The sequence below is a fragment of the Anas platyrhynchos genome, chromosome 23 (genome assembly GCF_047663525.1).
Source record: "Anas platyrhynchos isolate ZD024472 breed Pekin duck chromosome 23, IASCAAS_PekinDuck_T2T, whole genome shotgun sequence".
NCBI lineage: Eukaryota > Metazoa > Chordata > Aves > Anseriformes > Anatidae > Anas > Anas platyrhynchos.
Window position 1 is genome coordinate 2,984,901 of NC_092609.1, and position 23,281 is coordinate 3,008,181.

Below are 23,281 nucleotides of genomic sequence, written 5' to 3' on the forward strand. Positions count from 1 at the left end.
AACTCATACATCAATGGATAAGTTAATGAATGACTAAAACCAATCACGCTAGTTACCTGCACACGTTATTTTTTGCACACATGACCCATAAATACTAAAGCAATAGTGTCACTGCTCAGAGTCGTAGTTAGTGTATGGCTTAAGAACCAAAAGAGTTTTAAAGATATATATTGAGGCTCTTTGCATTTGGTTCCGCCCCTCCTTTCTTTTTTTATGTCACATTTTCACATTTCCCTCTAGAATCACAGAAGCTAGAATCTCCTTGAAAGATACCAAAATATCAGCTGAATTTCTGATGTGCAAATCTTCTTCTTTCTATGATACCAGGGCTTAGGACATCAGTCTGTTCACACCCCCTAAATACCATGCAGTGTTAGCAACATCAAGCTGATTGAAAGTACAAGACTTGACTAGAGGCTAGGATCAGGAGTAAGAATGCTTGACTTCAAAGACTGCAAGGGCATTTTATTCCAAATTATACATTTAATCAGCCCTTCCCATAGTCCATGCTTTTTAAGGAACATTTCTCCTGGCAAAGTCAGATCACTGATGTGGGAAGTTCATACACCCTGCTAGCACCACACAGAGCTAGCAATTAACTTCCTTACTGCAATATCCTCCTAAAGTCACACGCTTCTTCAAAGCACAAAAACATGATTCCAAAGAGCCAATTGAGCTCTTTTTAGATCCGCTGGCTTTTACATATGTTTTATTAACAATGGCTTCAGTGATACATACAAGATAACTATAGCACTTGAGCTGAGACTTATATTTACTTATGCCTTTTGAAATAAACCTGTGCAGGCGTAATTCTTCCAGCTCGTGGTGAAGGATAATAGCTTGTTAATTAATGCATAAAAGTACATTGCTTTAGTAAGAATTGAAAATAGAAGATACTAAACCCCACTATTAAACAGGGAAATCCTATAGACAGCAATGTTTTTAGCACACTTGCTTTCAGCTTCCTGCTTTTGTTAAGCCAACTCATTTCATAGAGGTCGCTGAAGCCATTCTTTTACCTATTTAGGTTTATTAGTAAGGAACGAGCAATTCTGCTCCCTCAGTACCGCTGCAGCCCTTCCTCAAAAAGAACCATTTCTGTGTATACGCCATGAGGTTTAGAAGTTAAAAACAAACAACTAAATAACAAGAACTGTTCAAGACCCTTTGCAGTTCTTTATCTTAGCTCCTCCCCTTCCTGCAAAGTGCCTCATAAAGGTGGTGGTGAGCAAGGCTCTTTTCACCTGTGAGTTACTCCCTGCTTCTTAGAGATGCAGCGTGTTATCAGTTAAGTCTGTGCATGAAGTGTTTTTGTTGTTTTTGTTTTTTTTTTTCTCTCCTAAGATAACTTTTTGTAAAAATTGTTGATGTTACTGTTGCGTTCATTCCATCAATCTCAGTGTATTCCAAGAGACTGAAGAATGTGAATTATTCCTGTCCTAGAGACCAACAGCACAAAGAGATATAATACTTTTTAAAGTATTCTCTCTGAATGCATTTATCACTTTTGGATTATTTTGATTTTGTAATTGGTACAAAGTAAACTTTCAAGATGAAGAATGTGGATTCTCTGCATCAGTAGTGAAAACTGGGACTGGGAAGGGCGAAGGCATCTCCTGCCCTTAGGCAGGGAGCAGCTCTACTTAGCCTATTCCCAGTAGGTGGTTATCTAATCTGCTCTTAAAAGTGCCTAGCAGTGGATGTGCTGCAGATTTGTTGGCAATGTGGTCTAGTCTTTAATCACTCTTATTAGAATATAAGCACTTTCTGAGCACCTTGCCTTGTGTTTCTGGTGCTTAGTTTAAAATCCCTGTTCTTTTTGTTTGGTTTTTGGTTGTTTTATTTTTCTCTCTTTTGTTTGTTTTTCTCCTGCTAACAGGTTTCAGAGCTCTGAGTTATGTCCAATTTATCCGGAGGTGGAAGATTCAAAGATGAAGAGATACCAGGTTATCCCATGTGCTCTGTTAATCTCAGCTGGTATATAATGGGAAGGAATAAACCTAGGTTTTGTGAATCTCCTATTTTGTCCTGTAGCTGCAGTTTTAGTTTCAATAGGATTAAATTAGTTTGCTATGACAGGTCTCTTATTTTGTGGTTTGATTTATCCTCCCATAGAGCTAACTATAACTCATCAAAACGTAGTGAGACCCTTAAAGGCAGTAATAATGTAACTTTTGTATGTGTCTCAAGTTATCTTTTTTTTTTTTTTCTTTTTAATCATAAAATAGTGGGATATCTCTTACCCTTCCAAATGAGCCCTCCTAGTTTAAAAAAAAAAAAAAAAAACATATAAATATATACATATACTTGTTTTCCTACCCCCAGACAGGTGCTTCCTGTCTACATCTAAGACCTTTTTCTTCTTTACCAGAAGCCTTGTTTTCCCTGTGTTCTTGCCTATAATTTTGTACTCGCTTTAAAATGAATCTTCTGCCAAAATACAGGTGGATGAAACCTGTACAAATTGTGTTTAAATAATCCATTAAACTAATATTTTGCAAATTGTGGTTTCAATCATTATAACTTAGACCTGCTCTAAACAGATCATCTTCAGAGCTGGTTTTAAACCAGTTTTGCAAACTCCTGCATTAATGAATACATAAAATTCTTTCCAAGCCTAATTAGTTTTTCTGTTTGCTTGCACCAGGCTGAAGTTAAGAAAAAGTCTTTGTAACTTCTAAAAGAAAATGCTGAGGCTACCCCTCGTAATAGCAGAGCTTTAATCCAATGAACTTTACACTTCTGAGGTGACACAAGCTGCTTGTTTACTGAAGTTAGGAAGTTCTATTGCATGGGTTTGTTCAATGATGAATAGTTTAGGGAGCTCAGTTGCATGGTTTCCTTTGGGAGATGGCACTCTAGTGGCACTTGCCATTGGTCTGAAAGTTATTTTCTAATCTACCATCCTCTTCTGCTTTTAATCAGTGCTAATACTTAAACTAAACTGTCTACTGAGTGGTCAGGTGAGATCGATGGTTTATGCCCCTTTTGAATATTTTCTCCACAGTGTAGATGCTCAGATCTGCTAGAAACTTTATTTTTTTCCCCTTTTCAAATATAAAAATCAGTGACTTCACTGGAACTGTTCTAGAGAATAGGGTCTGATATGTGGTTATGTCGTGCTCAAGCTTAGGACTGTAAGGAAAGCTTAGGACTGGAAATCCTTAAACCTTTGTTTAAACCTTGGTTATGGTTGAAAATCTCTGGCCACTGGCAATGGAGATTTTCAGGGCGTTACAAGTGGGACCTGCTGAAAGCAAACTCAGGTCAGGTAAAGCTTGACTGTCAGAAAAAGCGAATGTGTGCCCAGAGAAGACTTCCCTGCATGGCACTTGGCACAGCACAAATAACACTAAGGGCCTGCCTGCTTGAGGTTGGTGTTGATGTAACCTCAAAGAAGTTAGATGGGTTGGGACTTGCACCAAGTGCAGTTTACCCTGCAAGTCTGCCTGCAACTCATTACAAAACCAGGGTCTGCCTGACCTTTTCTTAAGCATGAACCTGGCAGTATTAAGACATGACTTAGCACTGTTTCGATAATGGTTGTTAATTAAGTGGCTACATGCATAGAGACAATTATGTGAAATTAAGAGTGGGGAAACACACGGTGAATATTAGCAAACGTTTTCTAGGAGCAAATCCTGTTAGGCTGTGAAATGCTCTCCCAAAAAGCAATGGAAACCTCTTTTGCTGAGATACTTCAAGCTAGACAGTACGAAGTACAGAAGAGTATGCTGTAGGGAATTAAATCGCCCTGATGTTAACTGTCGTGTGACCTTGGATGGCTCAGCTATTACTAAACTCCAGTGATAATTTTGGTGATAATTACTCCCTTTATTTCTAAACTGAATTATTGTAATTCATTATAGTCTTGTCTAATGGGTCAAATTACTAGGAAACTAAAGCAGATACAAAATGAGTTGGTGATAATTCTTTGGGCCTTAGTTGTTTGATCAGTGATTTGACATTAATTTATTATTTAAACTGGTTACCAGTCAGATTTCACATCTTGATTTTAAGTTGTAACTTCTGCAGCTCCTGATTTATGCTGCTGTGAACTGACCACTCCGTATGTAGATCACTGTCCTTAACAAATACAACCAGACTTCATTTCCTGGAGATGGTCTTTTACTCTGAGTTGAAGGGGTTGGTTTGCAAGCAAGAACGAGTGAGTAAAGCATAATTGGAATAAACATTCAGCAAAGCTTTGTGCTGTTGGTGGTTGTGTAGAAATTTAACATATTACAGTTACTATTTCCCCAGAGCACCTGAACAAACGCTTCTGACCCTTTGATTTCAGTGGAGTTTAAGCATGTGCTTACAAACTTTCAGTCAGAGCTGCAAAATACTCTTGCTAATTTGCACTAACCATTAATAGTAGAATGAATACTTGCGTTGTCTGAATTAGCAAGTGAACACCCAAGCAAAGACTGTGATTCCCAAGTTGTCTTGCTAATTACCATGGCTGTGATTTAATGTTAATTATTTATTATGCTTCATTATGTTCTATAGCTCAGTTAGTTCAAAACAAAAACCTGAAATGTTGGAATTATGATCTTTCATTCTGGCACCATGATATTAAATCTTTTCTAAGAAGGACTTTGTTCTAATTATAAGGTATGTACTAAAGCTTCATTAATTTATATTACAGGGCTAATTGCAAGTCTTTGCTTTTTTTTTTTTTTTTTTTTTTTTTTTTTAGCAGCATAAGTTCTTGAAACAATGCTTATGCTATTGTGAGGGCCAAATTCTGTATTAATAGTACAGAAAGCAATGGATAAATTGGACTTTATTTGCGATCTTTCCTGCTAAGTGGTTGCAGAGTACTTCTGTTTAGTTCCGTTTAGGGTTGAGAAGGCTGGCTTTAAGGAATCCCAAAACAAGAGGGATGCCAGCTTCTGTTCCAGATCTGGAATTGCCTGAATATGGCCACAAATGTGTAGAACTGAGTGAATTTGTTCCTGAGCTCTGAGAATTGTGTACCTGGGTGATAAGAGAAGGCCCTTAACACTGTAGTGATCAAAAAAAAAAAAAAAAAAAAAAAAAAGCCTGTCTTGATTGTGAATGCTTTCAAACTTATGGTGTGTTTGTCTTTAGATTTTTGGATGGCTGTCAAGATGGACCAAGCAACATACATGTTTCCAGATTCTCCCAAACTTAAGTAAGTTGCAGTTCTTCAGAATGCCCTGTATGTGTTGAGTATTTTCCAAACATCGCTTTATCATTGCTTGCAATAATTATTTGATTTGCATGTGTGGTTTTTGAGGAACGTTGAGATAAAGCTGCATTTGTCCAAAGTAGCCTACAACGTGAGCTAGTTCAGGGTTTGTGGCGTTTACTCAAGCACTGGGAACCCAACTGCGTTGGTGTGTTTGTTTAGACGTGTTCAGTTCCCACAGTTCTCTTTTGCACTGTGCTTGACTAGGAATTGTATGGTCTTTCATGTAAGAAAAGCAGCTTCTTAGTGTTTTTTTGAGCTGGAAATGCAAAATTAGTGTACGTGATGACTTGAGAAACTTGTCTGAAGGCACACTGTGCTCGTGGCGCTGCTGGGCGTGCAGGATGAGCTCATGAATCTCAAAGTGAAATCTGGATTAGCAAGCCCTACCCTGCCTGAGAAGGGGCAAAAAAAAAAAAGCCTGCACAAACACCTGTGAAGGGAAACCAATGACTTTGACAAGATCTTAAAATGGGTTGTAGTGAACGAGTTGACTGTGAGGTAACTACAGCGGAGACCTTAATGGGGATGGAAGGGGCAGGCTTCTGAGCCAGCAGGGCTTAGCAGAGAATCATATATCATGTAGAATCATGTAGTGCTGGGGGGCATAAAGGTGTTTGGGGAGGCTGAAGGGTGAAGGAGGCTAAAAGGTGATGGTGGGCTGAGGGCTGGTGGAGGCTAAAACAGGCTGGGGCTACATGGGGATGAGCCATGAGGGCGGCGGGGCCGCGCTGGGACCTTGAATTGAAACGAGAGCCCCCAGCCCGCCGGGGACGAGCCCCACAGAAAGGTCCCGGCTCCGAGCCCCCCGTGAGAAAGCCGAGTCCGGGCGGCGAGGCCCAGCCCGGCGGCGAGGCCGCTCCGCCTTCCCCCCCGTCCCCTTCCCTCCTCCGGGTGACGTCACCCGGAGCTCGCCCGGCGCCATTTTGAAAGTGGAGCCGCTCGGCGGGGGGGGCCGGAGCGAGGCGCGGAGCGGGGGCAGCCCCGGGAGCCGAACCGGAGCCGAACCGGAGCCGGAGAAACCGGAGCCGGCCGCAGCCCCTCCGCCATCCGCCTCCATCCTTCCCTCGGCCCGCTCCCGGCCGCCAACAGCCCGGCCCGCCCGCCTCGCCGCCCCAACATGGCAGGTAAGGGGCGGCCGCCCCCCTGCTCGGCCCGGGGGCGGCTCGCGGCCCCCTCAGCGCCACAGAAGGGGAACGAGGGGGGAGCTCTGAGGGGACGAGGCTCCGTGGTTGCCCCCCTGGGGTCAGGGCCCGGCCTTGGGGACAGGATCGGGCCCCCGGGGGGGCTGGGGAGCAGGCGTGCTCCGTGCTAGGGGCAAAGCCGGCCGGGTGCGGGATGCGGTGAGGTGTGTGTGTGTGGGCGGGTGGGGGCTTTCTGTGCTTTATTCCTCGTCCCTTCCTGGGCCTCAGCCCCATTTTGCATCCTGAGGTGCTCGTGGTGCTGGAGGTGTGTGTGTGTGTGCAGGGGGTGGCTCTTCCTCCTCACTTCTCCCTGCGGTTTTTCCCTTTGGGAACCAATTTACCCCCCCTCCCCCCATTCCACAACCTGAAGCCCCTTTCCAGTGCTCTGCCTTCCGAGGAGCAAGGCAGGGAGGCAGCGCTTGGGTTGTGCTTTGCCTTTTCCCCCCCCTTCCATGCTCCACCCTCCTCTTTTAGCCAGGGGAGGAAAAAAAAAAGTGCCCACTTGGTTGAAGCGAACTGTACGAAAAGCAGAATTGTGGCATTATGCGAAGGGAGCGGTGATTTTTCCCTTAACGCTGTCCCCTTTAAGTGCCTCCATGGTGCCAGCTGCTAAATGACAAATGAAGAGGGTGGCGAGAGGAAAGCAAATGGGTTGGACGGGTTTGGGGGGAATGAGAGAGGCGAGCACGGCGGATCCTTCCAGGGTATCTGCAGAAAAGCCTTCTGACATCTCTCGTGGAGCTGGGAGCTCCTGCTTGCCTTCACAGTGCTGGGTTATGTAGTTTGCTTGCCTGGAGCCCTTCAGAAAAGACATTAAGGCAAGCGAAAAATGCATGCTGGAGTCTGGTCGTGGTGTAGCACTTCGGTTAACATTGAGCCATTTGGTTGTCTTTGGAAAGACTGTTTTGGGGTTCCTGATTTCCCCATCTTGGACTTGTTTTTATCCCCTCAAATTAATGTAGGAGAGGGAAGAAGTCCCTCCTGCATTCTTTGTTATGCCCGAAGTGATAGCAGACCTCTGGATTAATGTGTAAATGCCATCTGTTGCTCAGCCTGTTTGAATTGTGTGGAGGAAAAGTTCCATTTTGACAGTGGCTTTAAAAAAAAAAAAAAAGGCAGGCCCATTTCAGTCCCTTCCTGTATGTACTCAGCTCAGCAGTGATTTGCTCAGAATGCAATGCAAAAGAAATGGGTGGTGATTTTTTTGTGTGTTTTGGTGGCAGGGTTCAAATGAATCACTGCCTTCCGCCGAGGCAGTAATGTTCCTGAAGTTTTCTCTTCGATCCGTTTTCTATGGTAGTAGAACTTGTTAACATCAGCTTGCTTGTTTGCTTTTCTGCTCGGATTTGTTGGTGGTTTCTCTTTTTTTTTTTTTTTTTTTTTTTTTAAGCTGATAACTGCTTTCGTTACTTCTGCGAAGAGACTCTAAATTTGTGGTAAAATTCTTTTCTTTAGCCTTCAGTGTGTAGGTTCGGTTCTTTGTTTTTGTGGGAGGAGGAAATGAATGACGTGCGTGGCTTTATGTTGATTGAAAGACTGAAATGTTCCAAAAATGCCGAGCTTTTCTGACAGTTGCTGATGAAGTTGTGTGCGTGTGCTAGGGGGGGTTCTGCCATATAAAGTAGGAAGAAGCTTTATGTGAAGTGGGATGTTCGTGCGCTCTCATTTTAAGTGTGTTTTAAGTTAGTGCCAGCCGTGTTACTGAGCCATGCGAGCTTTCGGTGAGAGGCTTTTATCGCTGTTGCTGCTTTATGCTGTTTTTGACAAACATTGCTTGGGACGCTGGCGAGCCCCTAATGACAAAAACAATATCTGCAAAGGAAAAAGGTGGGGAGGGGCGACTCGCAATTGTGCCGACATCATTGCTGAGGAAGTAGGCGGGTGTAATGCTGTCTGAAATTTTCGGTTAGTAACTGTTACGGGCTCTTTGTGTTGCTCTTGGGGGGGTCTGGGTCTCATTTTTTGCATTGTGTTTTTCAGGAGCTGGAGGAGGAAATGACATTCAGTGGTGTTTTTCTCAGGTGAAAGGCGCTGTGGATGATGATGTAGCAGAAGGTAAGAGCAGTCTTTTTTTACTGTGACTTTTTTCTGACTTTCTAGGTATATTTTAGGAAGACATGAATGCAATCTGTATTGTATGCAACTTGAGCAAAGCAGATGGATAGTTCATGTGCATTCAGATACTTAGGCTCAAACTGTGCTATGAGTCTTGCTCACATGTGTAAGAAAGGCTGAATTTAGGCTTCTGGACTATTTTGTGGGAGTTGTTTCCCAAAATTTAGATGTTTTCCTGTCATTCAGCTTTTGCTTTGTGTTTTTTCCTAATCTGCAAAATGGGGAATGTGATCATTGTGTTCCCGGGGAGGTGTTGTGACAATTAATTAATGTTTGTATTCTTTGAAGACCTGAGTATTGGATAAAAATCAAGTGTGTTTTTCCCAATTTTTCCAGCTTTATTAACCAGAAAAGGAAGAAATCAGGATATCTGTGTGTGCCTCCCTACTAAGTAGAGATGGGTTTTGTGTTTGAAATGATACTGGGAATGGCCTCAAACTTTTCTGAGCTAGGGCTCCTAGTGCTGGCAGTGACAAATGTCATCTTTTACTAAGATGGCTGCCTGCGATTGTGACTGCAAAAAGTGCTTGTTTTCCTCAGTTTTAGTTGGGGGTTGTTAGCGGAGTCGTGCTTACTGCATGCTGCTCAGCAGTGCCAGCGAGCAAAATTTCTTTTCTGATCTGCACTGGCCTCTGTATTTCTTTGGCCATAAGTTCCTGGTTGCGTAACACAACCTGTAAGATCAGGAGTTAATTCTTCTTTTGCTAGCAGTTGGCCTTGTCAATTATGGAATTTGTAACATTTCTTTTTTTTAAACATATCCCAAATGCTCTGACTTACAGACAAGTGAGATTAATGTTGTATTTAGAAAAGCGGTAACTACGGTTCCCATTACTTTCCCATTTGATGCGTGGTTCAGATTAACTTCCAAAGGCTGAAAAATGAGCATAAACATGAGACTTACTTTTTATTTATTAGCTACAGCTTGTGGCAAACAAGGCACTTTCAAAGACTTGTGTGATTTTTACAAGCTGAAAGATGGCTTTTGGAAGCAAGAAGGCTGTAATATTTTTTAAAGCCGGGTTTTGAATTTTTCAGGGAGTATATTTTAAAGCTCGAACTCCAAATTCTGTTTAATGTAATATAATCTTTTTTCCTCTGACAGACGTAAATTCTGTGACCTTTTTGTTTTAATTTCCTATCAAACTAAATACTCAAATCTTGCAAGAATTCTGGTTGTGTGGCTGCTGCTTGCAAATAATTCTTCATGACAACAGCCCCGTTGACACCACACAACAGTAACGAGCTTTCTGTACACACTAAAGTGGCTCTTGCAGGGAACTGGAAATGCAGAAGTCAGGAAATAGTCTGTCCTTTGCTTCCTTAGCTGCTCAGAGGTGCCGTACTTTGCTCTCCGCCAGATGACTTGCTGGCCTCCTGCTTCCTTCCGGGCAGGTGAGCAGCTGCGGGAGCGAGGAGCAGGGGGTGGAGTGCAGGGGAGCTGTCACCGTAGGAGAATTAACCAGCTTCAGTTCAGCCAGCCGCTCAGCACGCTCTCCAGAAAACTGTACGAGTGTTTCGGACCGTATGGGACGTGCAGGTTTCTGATTTTGTGACCCAAAGAACTATTTCGTGTCGTTGCCAGCTGTAATTGACTTCCGATGAGTAAGTGCAGACCCCTCAACGTGCTGCAAGACGGCCTGAAATTAAATGCCGGGATCCTGGAACGAGGCCCCAGCATTGGTGTTATACTTGATTGTTGTGAACTTGTTGAACTGAAATTCTAAGCTCTTCCTGGGTATTTGGCTCCCACGATACATGCTGGAAATTGTTAAAAGCCAGCTGTCTAATCGTAAGGCAGCTTTACCTTCCCTGCAGTCCTTGGAGCTCCTATTGTGCCTTATAACGCCTGTCTGTAATCCTGTTGGGTTGGTGATGTGACTGAAATTTATTTTTTTCTGTACTTCTGCCTTTAAGGTTTATCTTAATAAAATGAAGCCTTGTGTAGTTCTTGCAAAATCGGAGCAGCAATTCTGCATGCTTCTGGTCCCCCTTCAGAATACTGAGGGACAAGTCGGCAGTGGCTCTGAGTCTGCTCTGACCTTTCTTCCCTCCCTGCCTTTGTCTGCCTTTTTGTGGCAGCTCCATGGTGAAAGCTAAAGGGAATTTTGCTGTCTGAAACTTCAGTGCTTCTTTCACCGCCGTGGTCTGCAGCCTAACAAGCATGGGCTCCAGCCATGGCTTGGACTGAGGACAGTGCCAATTTGGCTGGGGCAGTACCTAGGGCGTGGGGTTTTGAAGTGGCTTTAGAGCTGGGATTTTAAGAACTGACTCTTGTGGAATATTGAAACTTCCCTAGAAATAGCAAAGTGAAGAAAACAAACCTAGAAGAAATGGAAGGAGTGTGTTTTAAGTTTTTCTTCCCGTTCTTAATAGAATATTGTGATATTTAGGTTGAGAAGTTAACAGTAACTTTGTGTCAGCCGAGGAACCTGCATCCATTCATTACATGAAGCAGCAGAACATGAACCAGCAGTCTCCCTAAAACGCTGCCCATAAAACAGGCCAGTGGAGAGTAACGCTTCTAATCAATGCAGTAATGATGGCAGCAACTTCAAAAAGTTTGCAAAGAGCTGGTGCAGAGCTTCCAGTAGGTTTGGGGTCAGGTCTGACCCCCCTCACTGTCATGTAATAGGAACAGCCTCCAGTTCTGTGGGTGCTGAGGCTAGAATGGCTGGCTGCTATAAAGTCAATATTTGAGGGTTTGTTGGCTGAAACATGAGCTCTCAAGTGACAGTTCTTAATTCTCTGGCTTCCTAAGCACCCTGTGGTAGGTGGATGTGACATTTCCTTTGGAGATGGTGAGGATGGAAGGAAAAGGGGGGAAGCTGTTATGAAAGCTAGGAAGTGAAGATGGCAGTGGCCAAGGCAGAGCTCTGGTAACTGCAGGAGCGTGGCTGTGTGAGGAGCAGCCAGCTACCCTCCAACCTCAGCACAAATGGAGCTTCTCTTTGGTTGTCAGCTTGATGGGGGCCCTTGCTTGCATTGAGTTAGGTACAGAACTTGGATTTGAAGTTGAAATTTGAGTGTCAGCATCATTATAGTTGGTGTCCTTAAAATTAACCGATGGCAGAAGGTTGCCCTTCTGTTCTGTGGCTTCTGCTGTATCTGCTTTTGAAACAGCCAATTCTTTGCTCAAAGTCTTGCTCCCTTCTCAACTTCCTATTTGTCTTCCTGGAGCCCAGTCCCACAACGTGTCAGTGCCTAACTTGTTATTCTGATTACTCTGGAGAATCTGGACCCAGAACAGTAGATAAGGCAAGACTTCCAGGGGTGAAAGCAGAGTTACTGTCCTTGATAAGTTCAGTTGTTCAGGGTATCAAAAGCATCTGTAACACATGGATTTTTTTTCTTTGTGGCATCGCTGTTTCAGTGCAGGAAAGACTTAACTGTCCAGAACTGCTCAAGAGCAGACACGACCACATCTTAGTAGAAGCTGAAGGAGTAAAGGGATTTTCTGCAGTTTCCTTGATTTTTGTTCTGCTCTCCAAGAGGTAGCATAGTGGCAACTCCACTTGGAAACAACTTGAGAACCGTGAGTTTAAACCATCCTTGAAAACCAGACGTTAGCTTAATGGAATGAGTTTGTACTTCAGAACAAATTAAGTCAAATTTGTTTAATTACTTGGCAGAAGGAAAAGAGTCAAGCTGCTGTATCTAAATGTTCTTTCAAGTGTAATCCAAAGATACGTAAAAGTCCGATGGTCTGCTTCCAAGGCTGGGAGCCAGGAACTGAAGTCCTAAGCTTTAGCCCTGAGTGATCAGCCCTCATCGTGGACGAGTTGTTTAACTGCTTGGGGCCTGAACGCCTCTGGAGGAGGCACTGGGGTATCTGCTGTGGGTGCGAAGTCTGCTACAGGACCATTCTCTGCTTTGTTAGTAACCTATGGCTTGATTTGTGTTTCCTCTTTGTAGCCGAAACACTGCTGTAGTCTGCTGCAGCTTGTGCAGATGATGAAGGGATGAAGTCACATTTCTGTCCCTAGCCAAACTGAGTGTGGTCAGAGATGTAAACAAGATCTGACTTTTCTCCTGTTCAGGAATGTCTTTCTCCATTTGATTCTAGGTATGTTTTATCTTAGAAGTGTAGTTTTCGTGCTCACTTTTGGCAGGCTTCAAAATTGCAGAGCAGCTGTGGGAACTGTTACTGCTTCAGTAGTAGTACTTCATCTTCAGTACCCCAAAAAAATCCCTCATTAACAGTGAGGAAACTGAGGCCAGCAAGGACCAGCTTAGCAGCATCTGCAGCTCACTGGCTTCTCTTGCCTTATCAGAAGACTTTCTCTTGGTTAAGTAACATCTGTGTGGAGTAAGGGTAAGAGCTGCTGAGCCTCCTGCCCCAAAGCTGGGTGGCTGTGCCTCACAGACTGCTCCTGGTGGCACCTCCTGTGCTTTTGGCTGAGCAGCTGAGTGGCTTCCACATGGGGTGGCGTTGGGGGGACCTCTTGGGGGAGCAGGGCTCCCACCCAGCTGCATCTGTGGGCAGGAGTCGCAGAGGAGGAACAATGGTGTCATTATGGAAGCGGTGGATGGGCTTCTTTAAATGCAAACTGATGCAGTAGGAGGGGAAGAAAAATCCTCGGAAGTAGCAAAGGCGTGAGGAGGGTTTGGGATACTAATGCTGATGAAAGATTGGGGTTACAGTTAAGGCAGGGAGCTGAACTTCTGTTTGAGAGCTGTGCTTAAGCTCTCTGCTCATGAAGCAATGTCAGTTAAGAGGAGCAAGGACTAGCAATAAGCTTTTTTAAAGGGGTAATGTGAAATACGCTGGTAAAAATTTAAAAAACAACAAGAAAAAAAACAACACAGGTTATAGCCCTTTCCTCCCTGTATTCTTAAGTCCACTTCTGCTCATGCCTTTGGCTGTTTATAGAATGGCTCACTCTATCTAGAGAGAAATGGGCTGCTGTGCTCTAGGAAGCGCTGGCCTGAATTGGCTGGAGTGTGTGCTCGTGAGGTCCCCCCAAACAAAGAGCGTTTAGCAGACAGCTCAACAGTGAGAGGCTGTTCAGTTCCCTGAAGCTGTTCTCCTCTCTTGGTGAGAGTTGGTAGCTCGGGCACTTCAGCCTGTCAGTCACGCTGACCAGTGGTTGCTCTGCTCTTCTGGGAAGCTTTTGCACTTAGATCAAAAATCAGATGGGAGAAGGAGTTGTTTGTGATTTCTGTATTGTAAATACAGCAGCTACAGTGCTAAAGCCATCAGACATCCACCCTACAAAGGAGCGTGGAAATCCTGGTGGGTGGCAGCTCTGTACAAATTCTTAATCCTTAATTTTAAAGGTGCTGCCTTTTTTGGGGTGCTTCCACCCTAAGAACAGGCTTCTGTAGCTTCACAGAACGTGCATGGGAGAGAGCTGAAATGAAGAAGGAAACGTCTGGTGGGTGCAGTGCTGAAGTAAGAGTTAAGGGCTGGGTGTTCCTAGCTGCACTGTTTGCCTTTTTTTTCCCCCTGCTGTCTTCTGACTTGCCTATTTAGGCCATGGCTACATGTTTGGCAGCATTTCTGCTTAAAGAGGCACTCCTTCCCACTCTGCTGGCACCAGCGTGCGTGGAACTGCACAATGATCTTGTCTGGGAAGCTGATCCAGCTGAAAAATACTTAAAATTGTGGTTTTGACCGGATTATTTCTCAGCTGAATTGAACCCTGATCTGGTTCTCAGTGCTGTGTGCGCTTGTGCCAGCACAGTGTGACGAGCGAGCGAGCTGCTGAAAGGAAGAGGAGGAACTGTGGAAGGGAGGCAGTCTCTTTATAGGATTTTATGTACGGCCAATGCGAGACCCTGATCTTTAAGTGCTGTGCTACTCCAAATGCTAGAATAGCTTAACAAAAAGGACTTTAGAGCTTTGCTGTTCGAGATTGGAGCACGTGCAGTCTGAAGGCCAGCAATAAATACATCTAACACCAGTTCTGTATGGTAATCGTAGGAGGCTGCACTAAAGCACTGCCCTAATAAAATGGGTCAAACTTCATGTGGTGCACCGCTGCTCAACTGAGATCCTGCATAGTTGGTGGTCGCCTTTGGAGATGTTTTGTAGACTGAAGCTGGTCCAAGTCTGCAACTGCTATAGGGGAAAAAAAGCTTATTTATACTGGGTTACTTTGCAGTCAAATCAGGTCCCTGAACTCAGGGCTGTGGGGATGTGCAAATCCTCACGGTATGAAGGGTGGTGGGAACGTGCCTGAGGGTAGGAAGAGAGCACAGAACCCCCCTGCGTGGTGGCAGCGGGGATTCAGGCAGGTAGGAGCCAACTGGCAAAATGCTTTGCTGTGTGTCAGGTTGGGATTCTCCCAAATTAGATCACACACACATCTGGTACACATGGACCATGTTGCTATTACCAGGCTGTGAATAATTCTGATGTTTTTCTGCAGCAGAACGAGTACAGGTGGAACAGGCTTTCATCCTCCAGTGTTCACACAAGCAGTCAGAAAGGAGAAATGAACCCTGCTCGTTCAGCATTTATTAATTGGTGTTGTCTTTCTTAAAAGCTGTGTTGCTGTTCATATGGCTTAGTTTCTTGGAAGTTCTTGCAGAAAAGCATCTCAGTTAATTGGGAGGTGGATTACGGGCTGATTGCTTTACAGTAAAGCGCTTTAGATCATGTAACAAACGATAATCTATTCTTACCATGTCTTACCACTCTTAATATGATTTGAAAAATTGATCCCTTGTTTGGGGATTTCACTTAAACTAATGTCTTGTCTCACATTTTAGGTGCTAGAGAACGAGGCCTGCCGTGCCTTAGGTGCTCCTGAAGTGTGTGCAGTGCGCCTGCTGTGTCCTGTGCCTCCTGTAGTAAAATGCCCCTTGCTGGTGGCACCAAAGTGAGGCTGCCCGTGCTCTCCTTTTAGGAAACGCTGTGCTCTTGAAGCTCTTTTATTCGTGTAACATGCTTTTCTTACTGCCTTAAGGGTATTTTCCAGACCTTTTTTCCTATTATTCATACCATGCGGTACCATAACCGTCTACGGTATTTTTAGTAGGGAGTGTGAAGTTTTGTGGAATAATTCAGCCTTCGGTAATTATGTGAAACTGTGAGCGTTACTGCTCTAAAAAAAGAGGAGTGAAAAGCTCTGACACAGGCAGCCGCGTTGTGAGTCGTGACAGCAGCTGCTGTGTTTCTATGACAATCGGGAGGAGAAGTGCAGGAAGTGTGTTCCTTCAACCAGCCTCGGCTGGGAATCATCCTTCACGAAGCTCTGGTAGGATTTAAGTCAGAACCTGGACAGTTTTCTCGATTTTGAGTGGAATATGTGTAATATAACTGTTTTAATATTTTATGGCTCAGTTAAAGCATGCATTAGCGAGGTGCTACCTGTATAGGGTTTGCAGGTAAGCTGGAAATAGGATATTGTTGTACGGTGTGAGGGTCCTAGGGGAAAAGGGGGAAAATGGGCACGCTGCAAGGTGAGGGGTTGATGCTCTGATGGTGTTGCAGATTGACCCAGCAGGGTTTCCTTTCAACAATGCAAGTCCTTTGCTTTCTGGCTACCTAGCAGGCCTGCTTTAGGGCATTGTTTGGGGCTGTTTGTGGTGTTACCTAGCAGTGGGTTTGCCTTCTGGTTTTCTGTTGCTGGCACTCTGGGGTTGTTACCCTTGGCTTCAAAATGCGGGTGCTGTCTACCAGCGCCAGGTAGGGTGTTTGCATCGAGTTGATGTTACTGCAGATCATCCTGTGAGGTTTCTGTGCATGACTGTAATTCTGTTACAGAAATAGAAGGGGCTGCAAGCTTCTCTCTTCTAACTTGCCATGCTTTTGTTAAGCACTGGAGGAGAAATTATTTACTTGGTCAGCCATTCTTTACAAGAATGTGTTTTCCTCCCAGCCATCCCCAAGTGGTAGCACCATTAAGAAACCCAGCCTATTTGGGCCACGTGGCAAACCCTCGGGCAGATAGACTTGCATCTAACTTGGGTTAAAAAAATATAATTAGGGTCAGGAGGAGAGGATTTAAGAGTTGTATTGTTGGAAAGATTGATTTCCCAGGTGTGCAGAATGTTTTGGATGGAAATGTTTTTCTTTGCATTTTCAATTGTAGTTTTTGTATTAATGCTCAGGGAGTAACAAGACTTCCAAATGTGCACAGATAATGCTTGATGGTTTTGATTACTTGAGGAAAATATAACTGCATGTATTCAGGAACCTTCAAGGTGTTTGAGAGTTCAGACTGTAGTTGCTCATTTAAACTTAGGAAGCATTTGTACTACGTCCCTGTCTATGTAATGCTCTTGACTATATTTTGCTTTTTCCCTAAGGAGCATAAAAAGTATTCAGGGGCTGTTCTTTGACTCTTCAAAGCGGTGGCTGCAGCTGGCCTTTCTTCTGTCAGGAGGCCAGAAGTTGATGCGCAGAGACTGTGACCTACATGTGCTTGGGTATAGTGCTCATAAAGAGTGTGAAGAGCTCTCTCTTTTGAGTAATTTGATACAGCAGGCAAAAGTTGTGCATCAAAATGTTTTTTTTATCTTGAACTCTCTAAATGATAATTCTGAAAGACGCTTTTGAGAGTTCCTGGACTTTTTTCTGATGTAGCTGCATAACGAAACTTCATTTCCCAGTGTTTGCAGCGCATCGTTTCTGTAAATGGGGTCATTTGTAGGGGTACTGACAGAGCTGAAAGGAAGTCCTGCCTCAGCTCTTAATTGCTGTTAAGTTTTGCTTTGGGGAACTGGCCTGAGTGGAAATTACATGTCTTGGGTTATTGGTTATCAGAGGAATTCTTTATCTTGAATTAGCTTCCCCAGACAGTTGTCAGTGTGACAGGTCTCTGTGGTGTAGGAGCAGTGAGGGGTGGCTGGCTGCATGTCCTGCACCCAGGGGAAGCAAATGATTAGAAGGAGCCATGGGAGCAACTGAGGCAATTCTCAGCCTTCTGATGCTTGTTCGTGGTCTCCTTCCATATGGAGAGCTCTAATATCAGTGAATTTAGGACGTGTTGGAGAACCTCTTCTGAAAGATCAATATGAACAAACCGCAATTGAAACTGCAGCACGCAGACCTTGTCGTGGTCTAGGCCAGCAGTGAGCAGATGGCTCTGCGATGCAGAGGCAGTACCGAGGCATTCATAAGCTGCGTTTAGGGATGCTGGAACTGGCAGCAGGGGCTTTTTGACCAAGCTTTCTGTAGAAGCGGCCTGCTTTTCTCTGTTCTCACAGCTTTGCGTTTGGGATTTTGTGGTTTAACCTTATTGATTTTGTATTTCTGTTCAAGAAACATGCAGGGTCTTCATTTTGTGTTCCCTTTTGGACCAGTAGCTTACTCTCGGTGAGCAGTGGAGGCCGGTAACATGACAATCCTGTTACTGGAGCCGGACGCCTGCTGTGCTTAACCCAGCAGTTCTCTCTCTGACACGATTTGGATGCCTCAGAGGAAAGTGCAGTGAGAAGACAGAATTTAAAAACAAACCAAACATCTAGGACTGTGCACGCCAGGTTGCTGGCTCCCTGGAGCTTGTGGATTCTCTTCCTTGATCTGACCTGAGGAAGCTCAGACCACACTTGGTTATAAGTCATCCACTGGCTTATGTAGCATTCTCACCCTTCTGCTGTTTCTGCAGATCTGTTGTGATCTAAATTGTCATCTACAGCTGTGCTGTGAGGTCACCTCTGTCCTGATCCTCATGTTCCTGTGCAAGGGCTGTGACGTGTGTACGTTGGGAGGAGAGATGACACGACGGAGTGATTGCATCCTGTGTAGGAGCACTTCTGGCTTAATCTTTCCTCCTTGCTGGCTGCTGTCATTTTGAAGAAGTCAGCAGGAGAAGATGTACACAGCCCTCTTTGGTCTTTGTAAGCTTGTTTGTGTGTGTGTTGAAACTCGTTTTCCAGAAGTTCTGCTCTTACGTAATGCTCAAGTGGAAGTTTGGCACCTTCCAGTTCATGTTCTTTTTAACTAGTATATTTTCAGTGAGGCTTACCTTTATTAAATAGCTGTGTTGTTTTTTAACTTTTTACCAAGTTTAAAATTTAGGTTTAAAGTTAATTATCCTGAGGAGATAAGGAAGAATAAAAATTAAGATAATTGAAAGTAATTGTGCTGAGTCGAGATTCATGATTTTGACCCCTACAGACTTTTTTTCCTTGTCTGTAAGAGTAGCGTGCGTGTTGCCCAAAATGGGGTTCCAGAACTTCTAAAAGCTATTGCAGGGAGCTTTGAGGCCTTTGCAGGATAGTAATATAACTAAATATTCTAGATCTTGTTTTAAAGCTGTTACATAACTTTTCCAAGATCAAAGAAAGGCCCCTAATTTATAGATAGAGAAGATGAGATGTAAAGTAACTCCTTTAAGAATAAAGGTCAGTCTTTTGCTCAGACTTGTAGACTGTAAGTTTTTAAGATGTGGTATAAGCATGAGGGTCAGCCTTATCGAGGTGTCAATGTGTAGATTCTGTTCTGCATCATTTAGAGGAGTGTGAAGAATCTCTGGAAGTCCAGGCTTCAAACTAGTATTGGTCTCTTTAACTACAACAAAAACGTAAGACACTGAGGCACGTATGTTTGGGCTGGAGGAAAAACTACAGGAAAATACTTGTTAAGTGTGTGTATGTGGGGAAAGGCAGTTGGTAAAGGGATGATTATTTTCCAAGTTCCACAGCAAAAAGTGCACTAAGTGTTAAAAATGAACTAATAAAGGAGTGGATGGCCATAGTGAGTGAAATAATTTGAAGGTTTTATTCCTTGGTCCCATAATAGTCGGAGCCGTGTATTCGTCTCTGCTGGAAACTTCAGTTGCACTTGTGACCTTCACAGGCGCTGTGCTGTCCAGCAGGCTGCCTGAAATTCATCTAGTGAGCGTGCCTCCCTCCCTCCTTCCCTTCTTTCCTTCTCCATTATGGTAGGTAAGAGTGATTGTTTTTTTTTTTTACTTTCATTTTCCTTCCTTAGAAGGAGGCACTTGACATGTGTCTGAGGTGCAGTGCTAGAGTCTGACACTTGGAGATTAAAAAGTTTTAGAAATTTTTGGCTTTAGCAATAAAAGCTTTGGTCGAAGAATGTATGAGAAGAGTCTGAAACAGCGTGATAGCTTCCAGGAATTGTTTTTTATATTGACAACAGAAGGGCGACCCAGACTACAGAATTCTAGTAGCTGATTTTGAAAGGCGTTGCCAAATCATGATGTTTTTCTGAAGTACTACTCCTAATTTTTAACTTGCGATGTACGTTTTGTAGTGGCTTCAGCAAAAAGAGCAAATCAAGATACTCCAAGTGCTCTGACGCTGTGGCATTCCCAGTGACAAATGAAGAAAGGCATCGCCTTCAGGCTTCTGTTCTGTACATGCAAAACAATAGCACAGTATGTTAGTTCCAAATATATTGTTATTTGCAAACAGAAAACTAACCACTGGCTTTTCTGTGCTGTGCAGCCTATTGAAATTCTGGCTGTGATTCCAACAGAGGCTTTGCCATAAATAGCTCTGCACCGCTTGGGAACACAAACAAGCCTCCTGAAAAGCTCTGAAGTAAGGTCTTCTGAGGGGACTAGTTAGTGGAGATACTTTGGTGGAGGTGAGGAATGTTTCTGTGGGTTGAAGTGGGGAGCTGTCAGCAGGAGTTGAGGAGTAAGCAGTTACTGATTCAAATTACGTTCAAGGATTCCTGAATCACCTGAGTCAAGTGAAGGAAAAAAAGGATGATAAAAATGCACGAGTACAAGCAGAAACAGGTATGTCTTCCTTGTTAGTACTGAAGAGCTTTAAAACAACAACAACAAAAACAAATGCCACGTGGTAAGTAAATACAACTTGAAATAGAAACTATTTGTTCTTTTAACGTGCAGTCATCCAAATGAAAGCAGCCTTTTAAAATATGTACTGAAGGGCTGTTTGGTTATGTGAATTAATACATAGCTAATTCTGTAGTGCTTATTTTTTCAGTGCTATCTGGGCGAATGTACCCTTGAATAAGTAATGCAGGGGTAGCTTTTGTGTAGACGTGTTCAGCTATATTTGGTGTAAGCTGTCTCGAGTAAGATACTTTCTTGTCTTGAGGAGAAGCTTGTAAACCTTCTGTGCATTAGGAGAGGTGAGTAAATTCTCCAGTGATTCACCTAGTTCACAGCGCTGATTCTTTCCCCTAGACCTGTTGCTACTAAATATTTTAACAAGCAGAATTTGGGAGTCAAAGAGCACGAACGTAACTTTGGCACTTGTGAAATCCGTGCTTTGAGTGGTTGACTTGAGTGCTCTGCTCAGCCCCTGGTTATCAAACAAATGTGTTTATCATCTGTCACAAGAAAATGAGGATGGTGTCGCAGAACAGGGCTGAGGAGACGTTGGGAGTTTGTTATTACGTTCTCTACGTGCAAAGCCTTTAACTTCCCTTATTACTCCTGATGGATGTTTATTAAAAAGCCTTAATCTATGGACACCTTGCAGCCTCAAGCATATATTTAAAGCTTAACTACTCATATTTTTGAATGACTTTTTTTATTATGTTAAAAACCACATTTGGTAACAACATGTGAAATTTATATGTGGGAATTGCACACTCATCTTGAATGGAAATTAGCCCTAATACCCATAGAAGGCAGGGGCTCTGTGCTATTAACTGCATATAACTTAGTGGGATCAACAGCTTAACCACTGGTACTTTTTTCTTTTTTAAGATCTCGATGGTATTTCTGAGCTTGTTGGCGTTTTTCAAGAACATTCTTCTTCGTTCTTCCCATGCCTATTAAGAGCAGTTCCCTAAGAAAATGAAAGTATAAATAAAACAGCTTGGTAATACAGGAAAGCACTCCTTCTGCAAGGGGCAATTAGCCTGTTCTTTGAAAACAGATGCATTGCTAGCATGTTATCTTTAACACAGTGAGAAGAAATAAAGCTTAAATAAATCTTTGTCTAATTCTTCCTATGTATTTTGGAAAATCCTGATGATAAATATAAATTGAATTCAATAGTGCTTGTCATTTTAGAATTATGGAACACTTCTTGAAGTACCACACATCCTGAAGGAGCCCAGCGAGTGTGTAGTTCTGCAATGGAGCTCTAAGACTACAGGTTTTCCAGAGAGCAGTGGGTTGAGCTGGAGTCCTGGTCTCCCAAATCTTAGCCTGCATATGGCACTAGGATGTCCTTTATCTGCAGGTCAGCAGGGATGCTCTCAGGAGAGCCAGAATCAGCAATGCTGCTCTCCTCTGAATAGAGGCTATTTGATTTTTCTGGTCCATCATAAAGTTAGTTCTGGAAAATGAGTAATCCTGAATTTTTGTCCTTAACGTCAGAATTGAGATAGTTTGTTCCTGGAAGTTAGGTATGCAGCAGTAGTTCTGCTGTAGCTTTATTTATGATGCTTTGTAAAGTAAAGCTCTGCAGGCAGAAAATGTGTTGGAACAAGTTATGTACCAGAGCACCGAGGCTAGACAAATGCAGTAGTAGAGCAGAAATAATCAAATCTGTTATTTATAAGCCTTTTTGTCTGTTCTCCTGGTATTGCTCAGTAAATCCCTCAATGTTGTGAGCAATAGTGACAGAACGTTCAGGCACCCAAGGGGATCTTACTTGAAACAAATTTTGGGCATGAAGGTAGTCGCTGCTTGAGTTAATTTTGTTCCCCTATAACCAGATAATGTATGCAGTTGTATAAAGGACAAAAATGACAAGAAACTCCCTAAATTCTTCACAATACGAATATAATTTAACCCTTCTGTCATCTTTCTCCAGCAAAGTATCTCCTAAATCAGTGTTGGTTTTGTTAGCTGAGCAGGGTTTCTGCATTGAAATGTAACTAGTGTGGACTGCATATCAAATTGCTTAGTACAGTTACTTTTTAAAGTATGTTGAAAGGCATAATGCGTGGAACTAGGAAACTCAAGGTGGAGGAAACCCTTTCCTTTCCTGCATTATTTAGTCAGGTTATCACTACATCCGCAGGAATATTTAAAACACTTGCTCTGTATGCACTGGAGAGGCATAAAACGCCGTCAGGTTGTCTATTTAAGCAAACCATGAGCTTCATGTTCTTCGGGGCTTGTATTTTTGCTGAGATTTCATCTAGGGTTTTAAACAAAAAGTTGTTTTTGAAGCGTTGCTGCCACAGCACCAAGGAGCACGTGTTTATTTCAGTTATTTTTGGGGTATGTAAACCAGTCAAGGCTCGGTTATGTGAGTGTTCTGGGCTGCTGTAAACTGTTTTGTATGTGGGATATGCCGTTGCCATAATGACAGCCATTATCACTTATTCTATCAGTAATGGTTGCCAGAGTCGTGTGGCATTTGAAACCTAAGGTTTTGGATTTCTTTATCTACATCTAAACAGGGACACGTAATTTTTCTAGGTTAAGTGTGACTGCTGTATGCTCTGACAGCAGGGGAGCACATACATACTCAAGCCAGACATTTAAAATGTTAGATGTTTTTTATGTAGTAGATGCTTTCAAAAGGAATACATTGCAAACTGTAACGTGTTTAGATATTTTTTTAAAGTCTGTCTTCTATACTTAAAGCCTTTTGTTCTTTATATTTCACATCAAAGCCATCCTTTCTGATGGAGTATTAGATAGCAGCTTAATTTAGGGGTGCGTAGCCTCTTGAGGTGATGTTATTCAGAGGTTAACCACTGCTGCTCGCTGTCTTTCTGATGGTCCTGACCTTGACAGGAGAGGAGTTCTCAGCGTGATGGAAGAGAGATTGATGCAAAGCTGCGATGCACATCCTCCGTGGGGGGACAGGTGGCTTTCTGCATTTCCCTGCATTAAAGCAGATTCAAACTTCTCAGGCTGGATGCTCTCAGCAGCTGAATTTGGTGATGATTAGAAAACTG

General features: G+C 43.3%; 1 protein-coding gene across 8 annotated transcripts in view; it reads left to right on the top strand.

Annotated features, from left to right (window-relative positions):
• Nucleotides 1-1,220: 1,220 nt before the first annotated feature.
• The window catches only part of PPP2R2A (protein phosphatase 2 regulatory subunit Balpha), a 42,779-nt gene continuing 20,718 nt past the window's right edge, over nucleotides 1,221-23,281 (top strand). The window contains exons 1-4 of one of the 8 annotated variants that reach the window (XM_072027108.1): nucleotides 1,221-1,285; nucleotides 1,877-1,946; nucleotides 5,098-5,161; nucleotides 8,383-8,457. In XM_072027108.1, coding sequence (XP_071883209.1) covers nucleotides 1,272-1,285; nucleotides 1,877-1,946; nucleotides 5,098-5,161; nucleotides 8,383-8,457 — 223 coding nt within the window. In that variant the 5' untranslated portion in view covers nucleotides 1,221-1,271. Of the gene's footprint in view, nucleotides 1,288-1,544; nucleotides 1,658-1,876; nucleotides 1,947-4,105; nucleotides 4,169-5,097; nucleotides 5,162-6,112; nucleotides 6,346-7,619; nucleotides 7,699-8,095; nucleotides 8,124-8,382; nucleotides 8,458-20,222; nucleotides 20,248-23,281 lie in introns of those variants that run through there. The other 7 variants (XM_072027109.1, XM_038166926.2, XM_038166928.1 and 4 more) reach the window with 7 other exon arrangements.